General features: G+C 43.0%; 1 protein-coding gene and 1 long non-coding RNA gene across 2 annotated transcripts in view; both read right to left on the minus strand.

Moving 5' to 3' along the window:
- Positions 1 to 13,369, minus strand: part of LOC144327834 (uncharacterized) — a 126,084-nt gene that overhangs the window by 66,128 nt on the left and 46,587 nt on the right. The window lies entirely within an intron of this gene.
- The window catches only part of GGT7 (gamma-glutamyltransferase 7), a 42,460-nt gene that overhangs the window by 17,289 nt on the left and 11,802 nt on the right, over positions 1 to 13,369 (minus strand). Inside the window, exons 3-9 of the mRNA XM_028734914.2 lie at positions 12,365 to 12,516; positions 7,704 to 7,821; positions 7,340 to 7,407; positions 7,015 to 7,088; positions 4,822 to 5,018; positions 1,380 to 1,467; positions 111 to 238 (exon numbers count right to left, since the gene is read on the minus strand). Coding sequence (XP_028590747.2) covers positions 111 to 238; positions 1,380 to 1,467; positions 4,822 to 5,018; positions 7,015 to 7,088; positions 7,340 to 7,407; positions 7,704 to 7,821; positions 12,365 to 12,516 — 825 coding nt within the window. The remainder of the gene's footprint in view (positions 1 to 110; positions 239 to 1,379; positions 1,468 to 4,821; positions 5,019 to 7,014; positions 7,089 to 7,339; positions 7,408 to 7,703; positions 7,822 to 12,364; positions 12,517 to 13,369) is intronic.

Consider the following 13,369-nt stretch of genomic DNA (forward strand, 5'->3'; position numbering starts at 1 on the left):
ACCATTTACAGTTTCTTTTCCAATATAATTATCCCAAATGTTTTCAGAGAAGGCACAAGACGGCATCACACTATTGCCAGAAACAAAATATTCTGTTAAATGAGTCATACCTCTGTTATCCAGTGGAGAATATTTTCTCTGGCTACCTGACTGGTGATATTGAAACCCTCAAGGATGTTCAGAGCTGTGATCAGGGCAGGACCTACGTGTGGAGGTGATGGACTGAGAACAAGGTGGCCTGTTACAGTAAAGGAAGAAGAAAGGAAGGTATTTCCACCTTTTGTCCAGAATCCATTGAAATGACAGTTCTATGAAGCCAAAGGGCACTTCATGTGCAACATCTACATGTCTACTCAGAAATAAGCCTCACTGGGTTCCGTAAGATGGCAACTTTGGACTTCATTTTCCCAGATTGCAGTGTGACAGTATCTGATGTGTGGAAAACTGTTTTGAAACAAGCGTTTGAAAAGCTGCTTGTGCAGTGGACCGGGATTGGGGCATAGCTGTCAACTTTTCCCTTTTCTTGTGAGGAATCCTATTCGGAATAAGGGAATTTCCCTTAAAAAAAGGAAAATGTTGACAGCTATGGATTGGGGCTTCAGATGAAACACTGTCTGGATCTGCAACATGACCTGCTTCATTCAAAAGCAGGACACACAGGTTAAAAAAACTGTCTGGGTTACAACCCTAAAATAAACACAACGATAAATGAATCCATAATGGCCAGGGATGGTGGAAGCTGGATTCCAGAAATGTCCAGAGAGGGTACCATCTTGGTCAGCTCTGTTCTAGAGACTTTCATGCTATTCTATTCCTGTGGGATGTAGAAAAGCCAGACTGAATATACAAGGGTATGAGGCAGAGGAAAGTGAGATATTCGTGTGAGTTAGCCTAAAACCATGGATTACTTATTTACAATTCGTGGCGCTTCACAGGTCTTCTTGTCTGCCATAAAGTTGGGCAGGAAGAAAAATTAGTTATAAAACAAAAACACCCCAATCTATGCCAGATGTTTAGAAGGCTTGACTTAGCACAACAATTAGTATTTGCATTACAGCAGCACAGGTGAAGTCAAGCCTTGTTTCCTTTTGTGAGGGTTTCATTAGCTACTGTTTTTGGAGGACTGTGGGCAGCGGGGGCAGGGGGGGTTATATAATTTGATTAAACTTGGGGGAAACAGGGATTGGGCTTGTGGATTTCATTAGGGCCTCCTCCTTTTACCCTGTATTCCGAGCATGATACTAATTAGCAATAAAGTGCAGAAAAATGTATCTGCTTCCTAAACATATTTTTTATAAACTTAAAATTGGGGGGACACTAGGAATCAATCACATGGCATAAAAGATGCCAACCTATGTGTCATAGATGCACCATTTTACCTTGATATACTGTGTGGACTGGATTTTCCACCAAGACAGTGTAGTTACTGAAGTCTTCTTCAGACAAGGTGCCTCCAAAGTTAAGGACCTAGGCATAAAAGGATCACAGCAATGTATTTTCATGCATTATGCTAGCAATATTTGAAATGGACATTTAAGCATGGTTCAGCTGCCTAAAGAATTGCAGCTATTGTTGGTTCCCAGTTTTGGGAGGGTCATGGGCAAGATGCCCTCTGTCTCCCCTCTCTGAGAGGGCCAACCTTTCCACCAATTTCACAGCCACTGTCACAAATTCACTTGCCTTTTCCCTCTGACCCCAACCTGCACAACCAGAGGGAATGCAAAGCAAGTGGAATAATAATAATAATAATAATAATAATAATAATAATAATAATAAATTTTATTTATATCCTGCCCTCCCCAGCCGAAGCTGGGCTCAGGGCGGCTAACAACAATCAAAATAGTCCAACATTCTAAAAACATTCATTATAAAATTAATTAAATCAAATTAAAATCAAATTAATGGCAACCATCAAGCAAAATTCTGTGCAGATTGCCAGAGGAGGGGGTCAGGCTGCGCCCTGACCAAAGGCCTGGTGGAACAGCTCTGTCTTGCAGGCCCTGCGGAAGGATGTCAGGTCCTACAGGGCCCTAGTCTCTTGTGACAGAGCGTTCCACCAGATTGGAGCCGCGGCCGAGAAAGCCCTGGCTCTAGTTGAGGCCAGCCTAACCTCTCTGTGGCCTGGGATCTTTAGGATGTTTTTATTTGCAGACCGTAAATTTCTCTGTGGGACATACCAGGAGAGGCAGTCCCGTAGGTACGAGGGTCCTACTCTCTCTTCTTGTTACTGCTTGCATGCTTGAAGAAGGCAGGACCATGGGCAGCAACAGGGCAAGGAGGAGAAACAGAATGGACTGTGAAGCTCCAGAAGTCATCTGTGGGCTTCTGTAGAGATGTGGGTCTCAGAAGATTCCCAACAATGCTGACTCCTGGTCCTGGCCCTGATTTTTATTCTAGATCAGTGGTTTTCAAAGTCTCTATGTTCAATGAACTCTTTCCACACCAACCTATTTGTTGAAGAACACTGACTTTGCAGATGATTCTGGGGTCTAATCTACGGTCTATGTGTGGGATAATCAGGCTCATATAACCAACATGCTTTATTTGATTATAATTAATGCATGAAGGGGTTAAGACCATAGAGTAAGCTGTCCTGCCAGGCTTAGCTATGGAACTCATCCCCACATAACAGCCTATATTTCCATGCTTTACTTTGCTGCATATTTTGAGATTTTAAATCTCTGCTGGGGCTTTCTCACCAAAGAGTACTTGCCCAAACCTGCAACTAGGCATCCAGGGAATTCTCATTTTTATTATACCAAGTATTCTATTTTTTGACCAAAACAAAAATCAACAGTGCACACACTAGTTAGCCCTGCATGTTGGACCTTAGAATACAACCAGCATTCCCCAATGCAAGGGAAAATAAGCTGTGACTGTTTTTCCCTAGGAAATTTGGATGTCACCATTACTAATCTGTAATCCTCATGAAGCTTACAAGGAATCCTGGCCAGAACACAGTTTGAAGCCCACCATTTTCAATTCATTTAAACTTGAATAAGAATCAAATCTTCTTGCATTTCCTTACTTACATCAGACTCTCTAGGACATATTCTGTCGACTACCATGAATATGCTTCATTTTCAGGATAGTTAAAACATTGTAAATATCAATGTGTTTGGCTTTTAAAATCCAAAATGATACTTGAATCCTGTATTGTTTGGTACCATCCCTGCATTTTGCTTTTGTGTCTGCAAAGCTAATAGCTTGGGGGCTGGGGATTTAGAGCTGAAAAATTCTGCATGGGGGAAGAGGCTAAATATTCTGTTGCCCCTAACCAGAACAAAATCAGAATCTCTCCACAATCGTATCCATTTCAGCCTTTTGCTTCAATAATGCTATGGGATCAAGCGTTCCCACACTATTTACCCTAGTGCAGTGCCACCTGCATGTCTTTGACTCAAATGCCCACCGCTTGGTTTCAATGACAGGTTTTTTATGACAGGTTGCCTCATCTCAGTTCCTTGTGTTCTTACAAGCTTTTTATTCCTAGCGTTTCTTTATTCTATGGCAGCCATTTTATACATTTCGAAAAGGACAGAGGTAGTAAAGTGGGGATTAGCGCAGATTAGTTAAATGTAGATATCTGAATCTCTCTCTCTCTCTCTCTCTCTCTCTCTCTCTCTCTCTCTCGCAATGTCCCTTCGCCTTCCCAGGAAACAAAGAAGAGAGAGGGGAGGGGGAGATTTCCCCTGGGATTTGGCAACCTTCCAAAAAGCCCCTCTCTATGTTTAGTGCTGCTTAGAGTTTTCAGAAGTGCTGGTTAAAAAATCTTATGAGGGTGTGTGTGTGTGTGTGTGTGTGTGTGTGAGAGAGAGAGAGAGAGAGAGAGAGAGAGAGAGAGAGAGAGAGAGGCAATGCACTTTTTTCCGTCGTGATTATTAAAAAAACAGGCTGAAGGGACCTGAAAAGTTGAAATCATGTTACATCATCTAAATGCAGTATTTATTTACGCCTTTGGTGTTCATAAGTGGGACCTGCACTGTGAAGTACTCCTGTTCAGTCTCCTGTTACAGGGTACTCCATTCCATCGCCCCTCCTCCCCATTTTCTTTATATCCCCAGTCCAAGTCAGCCAGCCTTCCATGCCTACTGAATATGTTCAGATCTCGTTAAGTAGTTTTTAGGTATCCTTCCCTGTCCACATCCTTTGCAAGGGCACTTCAGGAACCCAAGGTATATTGCCTCATATCAAACGATACCTTTGGTCCACCTCACTCTCTTTTCTTTCAATCTTTATAACCAACTAGTATCTACTGATGTTTTTAATTATATTTTGTGGATGTTCATGGACTGAAAGCAGCATGTTGAGGACGAGCGTGAACAATTCTGGACTTAGAAAAAAGTATACAGTGGTACCTTGGGTTAAGAACTTAATTAGTTCCGGAGGTCCGTTCTTAACCTGAAACTGTTCTTAACCTGAGGTACCACTTTAGCTAATGGGGCCTCCCACTGCCACTGCACAATTTCTGTTCTCATCCTGAAGCAAAGTTCTTAACCCGAGGTACTATTTCTGGGTTAGTGGAGTCTGTAACCTGAAGCGTGTGTAACCCAAGGTACCACTGTATTTCTGTACTACAAATGGGTTAGTGTGTCACTGAGACTAAGCTGGCAGCCAGTGCCACCTCTTGTAAGTAAATAGGCAGGCAGAGGCTGGGCTGAGATTAGTGGGACAGCACCCTATTCACCCGAATGGTGCAGCCCCCACTACTTTCTAGGACGTTCTATAATGAGAACAAAACAAAACAATCTGGTATCAATGCCTCTCTAGCATCAAATGCACATAACAATCCACACAGAGAAAAGAATCGGGTTGACTCACCTCTGAAATAATCTCTTGTGTTACATTTCCGCTGTAGAAAGCTGAGACCCCTGTCGACCCAAGCAAGTCAAGAAGAGCAGCCAGGTCTGGTCTTCTCACAAACATGCCAGGCAACAAGGGCTGGCCATCTGGAAGGAAGGTCTCTCTGAATTTATCTGAGTAGTTTTGCTCTTCCTTCATTTCTTTTATAGCCGTTGCTACAACAATGAGAGAGACAACAGAAGAGTGAGTGGCGATTACCGCAAAAGATGCTCAGATCAACTTTTTTTTTTGGGGGGGGGGAAGGTCTAGGAAGACTGCCCACACAGAAAGGATCTACAACTTGCATATGTTGAACATACACATGATTAAGGTCTTCAGCAAATAAGGCCCTTCTTCAGAGGTAAAGACCTTGTTGTTGGTGGTGCCTCATTTGCTGAACGGCTTCTGCACATCTACCCACTAATCACCTACTTTGCCAGCATTTATGTGCCAGGTGTTAAGACTGTTCTCTTTGCCAGGTCTTGACTGATAATTGACCAGCTGAACTACCATACTTTTCTGTCTATAACACACCCCATGTATAAAACGCCCCTTATTTGGGGGGACTCAAATTTAAGAAAATGGGGGAGATGGCACAGAGTTGTTGAGACTACCCAGGGTTGTTGAGCTTCTTTTGGGGGGGGTGCCAAAAATTGCTCACCAACACACATCGCAAAATCCGATTCCCATCTGTCCCATTGCCCGCCCAACTGCCGGAGCGTCAGCCAATCAACAGCAGCCATTGACGCAGCAACAAATAACACTCACAATGCACAATAGCCGCTGACAGCCATGGCAGCAACCAATCAAACGTCCACCCTATGCACTACCCATGTATAAGACAACCCCCACTTTTTGCCATGGTTTTTACAGGAAAAAACATAATCTTTTACATGGAAAAGTACTGTATGTTGCTCTATGCTGCCTTCTGTTTAGCTGCATTTTGTGTGGTGGCAGTGTTTGGGATTCATCATTTTGCTTTATGATGATATTACTTTAAATGAGAAATGAATAGGCTGAAAAGAGTTTAAACAAATATATATTTGTGCACATGCATGAGTGAAAGAGAATGGAAATATGTGTGTGAGAGTGAGAGATTTTAAGTATATGAGGGTCTCTGCTGCATCCTATATTGCAGGCTACTATGGTATGGTTCATAAATACATTTAGAAATAAGGGCTTTTCCCTGGTCCCAAATGACTGTAAGCAAACATTCCCCATCAGATTTTGCTACCATTGGATCAGGAAAGCAAATCATGGACCAGGTGGAAGATGCTGCCCAGACATTTTTGAGAACTGGACTGGCACAGGCAAATCTTCAGCCATTTTGTTTCTTAAAGCCCCCATGTAAAAGCACCTGAAAACTACTTCAGTGAGGTGGAGCTTTATGGGGAGAAATGTAATGCTAGAACTTTCCTGTAGCATCCTTTCAGTCCAGTTGTGTGACATGACTCCACACTAGTGGTTGCCAAGGATGCTTCCAGACTGGCTATTTGGGGGTTGGATTCAATCACACACTGGCATCTCATGGCACCCTAAATCGCACATCTGGAAAGCTGAGGTCACTACACAAGGAACCAGGGAGGGAAAGAATTGAGAACAAGATTCTTTGGGGCACTTCCACACAGTTGCTATTTTCAGGTGGGATTCAATCACATCCTGGCAAATTCTCAGGTTGCACAATTATGGTTGACTGCGAGGTATTGGGGAACAATCCTGCTTCCACAAAAAATCAGCCTTTTGCAATGAGGGAAAGGGCACTGGAAAGTGTGGAATGACACTTGCTTGGACACAATATTGTCTAGCCATCCCACAGTCAGAATGAATACGCTTTCAGCAGCCAATGTCATCAAATCTCCCAGCAAACAAATCAAGATTAATGCTCATTAAACAGATAACCTGGAAGCACCCTAAGAAAAGATGACATAGAAAAATGTGGAAGGAGGAACACCTAGTACATTCCAGTTCTGAACATCATAGCTGAGAACGAACATTCATATATTTCAATGGCACTTTAAAAAAAGAAAAAGAGGGGAGGAAAGTATACAGGTTTGGGCCTGTAGTCTCAGCCTGCAAAGTCTGAGGAATTTTGCATTTTCTAGGATCAAATCATGTGAGACAACATGTACATACAACCTCGCTTTGCACCTTTTGTTCCAGAAATGCACTCACCTAAATCATGTGTGACATTGAATCCATCCTGGGCCACATCTGCAGCAAGGCCCAACAACTGTCTCCATGGCAGTCTGGCAAACACAGAAACATGCATGACATGGCAGCTGGCAGATAGCTACATAACAGTTAAAGATTGCATGTGTTGCAGGTGAGCTGTCTTTGAAAACGGAATAAATTGCCGTGTGATTGTAGCCCTTGAGTTCCTTACAGGAAAGGCAGGATATAAATGTAAGAATAAATAGCACACCTTTATTACATGCATGCATCAGTCCTCTAACTGGAGCTGAACAATGGAATGCCTGAGCAGAAAAAATGTTCATACCTCCCATAAGACTGATGTGCTTCATGGAGTCCTTTGATCATGCCTGGAACACCAACCAGAAGACCTGGCTGGATAAAAGGAGGAACAAAGGGAAGCGTAAAAAGAAAACCAAAAGTGCCAATTGCACTATTGAAGCTGAATCTGTCTTAAATAAATAACATTAAAATAAATAAATCTCCAGATGGAAAGCAAGAAGAGCAATGTATTGAGGAGATGGAAGTTTTTTAATAGTCGCAAGCCCTAATGGGCTCTGGAAGAGGAAAGTGGCGTGGAAGATACCAGAACAGGTAAGTTAAGGGAGAAGAAATTGAGACAGTTACCAAGCAACTACCCCCCCCCCCAAACAACAATGGCTCTCTCGCACCTTTGTTTCCCAAGCCTTCCTAAGGCTCTCTTCTTGGATGCTGAAAGGGGCCGTCTCTCGGAAATCAATCACCCGGCTCTCATTCTTCCTGATGTCATGGACCAGCATTACTCCTCCGCTGCAACAACAGAGTAATACCAGAGTGAAACACACATTGAAAATTGCTTCAGCAACTATGGAATGACTTCTTCCTAGGCTGTGCTCCAGCACAAACCATTGCTACAGCATCTTAAAGTAAGCGCAATTTTAAGCCTCGGCCCAGTATACCTGCAGGAGCGTCTGCACCCACATCGTTCAGCCCAGACACTGAAGTCCAGCTCTGAGGGCGGTTCCCTCATTGTGAGAAGTGAAGCTACAGGGAGCCAGGCAGAGGGCCTTCTGATGCACCCCATCAGATGTCAAAGAGTTAAGCAACTACATGACTTTCTGGAGACATCTGAAGACAGCCCTGTATCAGGAAGTTTTTAATATCTGATGTTTTCTTGTATTTTTGCATTCTGTTGGAAACTGCCCACAGTAGCTGGGGCAACCCAGTCAGATGGGCAGGGCACAAACAAACAAACAACTGCTCCATAAGTACATTAAGCAGCTGGACTGGATCCAGCTAAATAGTTCTGCTAGTGCAAAGCCTTTAAGCAGTGCAATGGAACTTCCCCACTGCAAAGCAAGCATCTTTTAAAGCAGTTTTCATTAAGACACAAGACTTGCCCACCTTGGAAGAATGGCAGACGCAAGTGATAGACTATATGGAGTTGGCAGAAATGACTGGCAGAATCCGAGACCTGGGAGAAGAGTTAGTGGAAGAGGACTGGAAGAAGTTTAAAGACTATTTGCAGAAACACTGCAAAGTTTATGAATGTTAAAACGATGTTGGATATGAAAATAATATAGCATTAGTGATACAGTTTAAAAAAAGGATGCAAAAACGTAACAGAAAAGGGTGAAAGACTAAAGTTATATTATGTCGAAAGTAAATAATATTTTAAAGGTGCTTAAGTATAAGGAGGAAAGATTGGAGACATAATAGAATGAATTTAATAATTAGAAATGAGTTTTGAAAGAGGGTAAGGATTTGCTGTATCTGATTGGGTAAAAAGGAACACAAAAAAGGGAGGCGCGAGGAAGTCAAGAAAGAAAGTTAATTAAGTAGGATTTTAAAAGTTGGAGTTTTTATGTTTTTTATTTTGTTGGGTGGAATCTTATTTTTCTGTACTCTGTTGTTTTGATCTGTTTTCTTTTTATATTTGTGGTTGTTATGTGTTTTTTTTCTCTCTGCAAAAACCTAATAAATATATTTTAAAAAATAAAAAAATAAAGCAGTTTTCATTAAAATTGGGGAAGAGACGGGGGGCGGGGGCGGAGAGAGATCTGGGTCCCAGCACAAAAGATCTGGGGTTCAGTCCCCTGGCTACCCTCTAGCAACACCCCTCTTAATCTGTTTGTTAATCCTTTGTAATTTTTGTACAAGTGACAAAAAAAATCAAGGACTTATTACACAGGTAAGTGGTGAGGAAGCCAACAATTAGGTGTGGGGAAACTTAGATCAATATTTTTAAAAGAACTATGGAGAGGCTGTTTTGAATGCAACTGCACAAGTCGCATTAGGCAGTTTTGCAGAGAGAGGTACAAAAAGATTGTGTTTTATGCTCGTGCCAAACAATTCAGATATCTTGTTTGCTGGGACCTGTTGGTATAAGCCTGGCAAAGGATAGAATCATTGGGTTGTAGCCAACAAGTTTTACTCAGTAAACCCATTTAAATTAATAGACCTAAGTTAGTCATGTTCATTAATTTCAGTGGGTCTACTCTGAGTAGGACTAGCCGCGAATGCAACCCATTCATTCAACCACAACATGATGTAGAAAGAAGCATTGCTGCTTTTTTAGAGGTACTGTACCTTTAATAGGTGCAGGACAATGTTATCGGCTTTCCCAGTCTCTTCCTACTGAGAAAGCCCTTCCTCTCTGTGCAGCTGGTGGTGTAAATCAGTGCCTTGGCCTTAGAGGCTTTGTGTTCATCAGCAAGCCCATCACAAAACCAGGGGTGATGCCAGCATAGAATTGTAACCAAAGAACTTTGCCCTTCTGAACCATCCAGTTCCTCCCTCCAGCAGTACATATTTGTGTCGTCACTAGTTGTATAACCAAGGCATAAATCAATGATGCGGACATCCATCTCCACACCCAGTCACCAAAACAAAATGCTAACTTTGTGTCTGGGCGTTGTCAACTCAAGTAGACAACTATTTGTTGTGTGCTCATTGCAGCCTGATTTGCGTCAACTGTAGACCTGGGAAGTGACTTATCCCTGTCATTAATTTTAAAAGCTGTTTCTTGATACTGGACCCTGAAATCTAAGAACCTTTTGAAATCTTTGGGTCACCTGGAATCAGATGAAACAAGTGTTTCTGCGAAGAGGAAGTGCACTTCCCTTGTTGAGGAATCGCCAGAGTTGGCCTGTATACTATAGCCAGAGGGCAGCAATTACAGTTCAGAGACTCTCATTTCCAGACCATCAACAAGAGCCAAATTTCAATACCTGTTCTTCCACACCTTCCTATAGGGGACTCCTTTGCAAGCTGTCTTGGGGGGGGTCTCTTGAATGAAAAGTGGCATAGAAATAAAATGGAAAGTCCATGCTTCACTGCTGAATCGGAATGAATGGCAAATGGGACTGTGGATGAGCTTAGTCTTTAAGACCCTCTTCCTTGCAATTGCTTTAATAGACTAACCCTGTTACCCCTCAGAATGTTGTTATACAGGTCAAGCTTTCATCAGAGTACTGTTTCTGGGAAACGTGCCTAACAAGCACTTCTCTACTTAAACTGTTGGTGTTCACCTGATACTTTAATCCCTATTTAAAACAGAGCAACTCTATGCATTAAATCAGCCAGTACTTAACCTTCAACTAGCCTTACCGTTGTGATAATTTTGGTTGCTGTTCTTTTTTGCTTTTGTTTTTTGTCTTACTCCTAAACATATGTTTTGATTAAGCAGCTTGGGTGGCAAACGAGGGTTTCCAGTTTCAACAAAGGTTTTCTCAAATCCCATCTGATGGGCTGTTATTGAGTGTCTCTGTTTATGTAATATGCTCAAGAACTTCCTGGTGTTCTGGCTATCAAAACACTTGAAATCTCTCTTGCATAAAACCTCTTTAAAACAAACATTCTGATGGCTGAAAGGAGGCCACAGCTATGGGCAGAGGGCCAGGTGTTGAGGAGGTAAAGGTTGATGAAATTTGCAGTTGAATCTGGCCTCTGGAGTGCAGAAACTCCCCTGGCTTAAATAAATGGCAGGGATGAGCAAACTATCATGTTCCAGACGGACACATCCTTGTCTTTTGGAGGAAGATGCATGGCAGTCCTTCTATGGCGCTATACCCAACTGACCTCCAAAGCCACCTTCAGATTCACAGAAATCTGTCTCTGATCTGCAGAGCTTAGAATACCAGGAAGTACCAATAAAAACCCGACAGTGGAGATTATTTAATATATTATCATCCCAGGCCATTTTCCCAGGTGACCCTATCCTAAACTCAACATACACAGGAAGCCTCTGCCCTACGATCTGTTAGAACAATGGGTTGATCCACACACCCTTTTCACAAAGGCGTACATAAGATCGGCCTCACTGACAGAAGCAAATAATAGGTTGCCTCCTTTCAGTATAGAGCAGGAATGAGAAATCTTTTCCAGCCAAGCAGCCACATTCCCTTCTGGGCAACCTTCTAGGAGCCACATGTAAATGATAAGAAGAATCAAAGGCAAAACTGAGCAGAGCAACAGATGTGCACTTTACCTTTGTAGAGTAAACTAATTTCTGTACATATTCGGACATTCCTCTCAATCCTTCATCCAGGCAAGCAAAGGCACTGTCAACATTCAAGGAACCATTCGAGCCAGGCAAAGACACTCAAGGAAGGTGCAGAGTAGGGGAGGGTATGTGGTGCGGCAAGATTCCTGAGGGCCAGATAGAGTGACTTGGGGGCAACATTTGTTCCTCAGACCTGAAGTTTCCCACCAGTGGCATAGAGTGGCCAGAGGTCACTCCCAGCACTCATTTTCTTCTGCAGTAGAAAGCAAATAGTGAAAGGAACTGGCAGCTGCCATTGCCTTTCACCGGCCATTGGAAGAAGGAATCGTGCTTCCTTTTCCCAGAGGACAATATAAACAACTGTGGGCACGATGTCACACATTTCCTCATTTAAGACGGCAATGTGTGAACCAGCTCTTGAAGCTTGCATTAATTATCATTCATTAGAACAGTTTATATGACACAGTATCATTAGCGTACAGTTATTGGTTCAGTAGGGCACATTCACACAACTTCTTTCCTCCACAATCCACTGCAGAAGAGCCAGTCAAAACTTGCAGAAGGCTTCATTCAACTTTCAGGCTGCCACATGAGCCTGGATTTGCCACATGCAAATCTTAAAACCAGCATGGACTTCCTCACCACCACATCAGACAAATAAGGCCCGTGTGAGAACAACAAGACCAATATCACCGTGGAGCATTTGCAAAGGTCACTTCCCCAACAGTCGTAGGAGTTTGCCCAGCAATGGCAACAGAACTCTCTTTTCTGATGAGGGCCAGGAGGCTTCCTAGGGTGACACAAAAGGATGACAAGTGATAAGCAAAGGAGATCGTGGCGAACACCTACCCACCAATGCCGGCCGTGTGAGGGTTGATGATTCCTGAGCATAAGGCTGAGGTGATGGCTGCATCCACGGAGGAGCCTTGCTTGTTCAATACCTCGATCCCCAGTGCTGTGCAGCGAGCAGCGTCGGTGACTACGGCACCTTGATGGAATATCTGTGGGAAGTCACATTATGAGACAAAAGCTTCATGTGCTGGGGACTAGGTAGGTCCAGCCTCCATCATGTGTTTATGTTAAAGAAAGGATGGGGCCCTCCAGACATAGCTAGACACCAGTTCCCATCAACCCAAGCCAACATGGCCAGTGATCAGAAATGATGGCCGTTGTGGTCCTACAACAGTTGGAGGGCAGTGCTTTTTTTTCTTTCTAAAAAATGTTTAGGGGTACTCTCATTTTCCTACTCATATTGAAATACTGCCCCTCAATGAGGCCAAACTTAGATTCACAAAATGTTTAGGGGCATGCGTCCCCCTGCATCCCCCCCAGAAAAAAGCACTGCTGGAAGGTTTTTGTACCTGCTTTAATGCCCAAAGAGAGCAACTTACTTAGGACTTTAGATTGTTTTCACAGGTAATGCTGTTGACTGCTTTTGTCATGAATCATTACTGAGGAATCATTCAGATGGAGGCTGTATGTAGCAGATGGGTCATTCAGGTCATATCATAAACAAGTCACTGGCAACAGTTTTTTTTTGGGGGGGAGGGGAAGCTGGTCAGTTTTTCCACAAGAAAGGTAAATCCAGATTAAATGGAGAGAGCAAAATAGGGAATGGCACTCTGATGCAGCACGGATCCCACAATAACCACCTGTCTGGAAGCACCCCGAATATTAACTGAGATACAGGAAGTGAAAGAGGTTCTCTTCTGAATTGAATGCATGTTTTGAGCCACGAGGCTTCAGTGAGGAAAGAGAGCCAGTGTGGTGTAATGGATGTTAGACTATGATCAAAGATACCAATCGTATAGTGAAGAGACCATAGCTCAGTGATAGAACACATTAGTTGAATGC

This window comes from Podarcis muralis, chromosome 5 (genome assembly GCF_964188315.1).
Source record: "Podarcis muralis chromosome 5, rPodMur119.hap1.1, whole genome shotgun sequence".
Lineage (NCBI taxonomy): Eukaryota > Metazoa > Chordata > Lepidosauria > Squamata > Lacertidae > Podarcis > Podarcis muralis.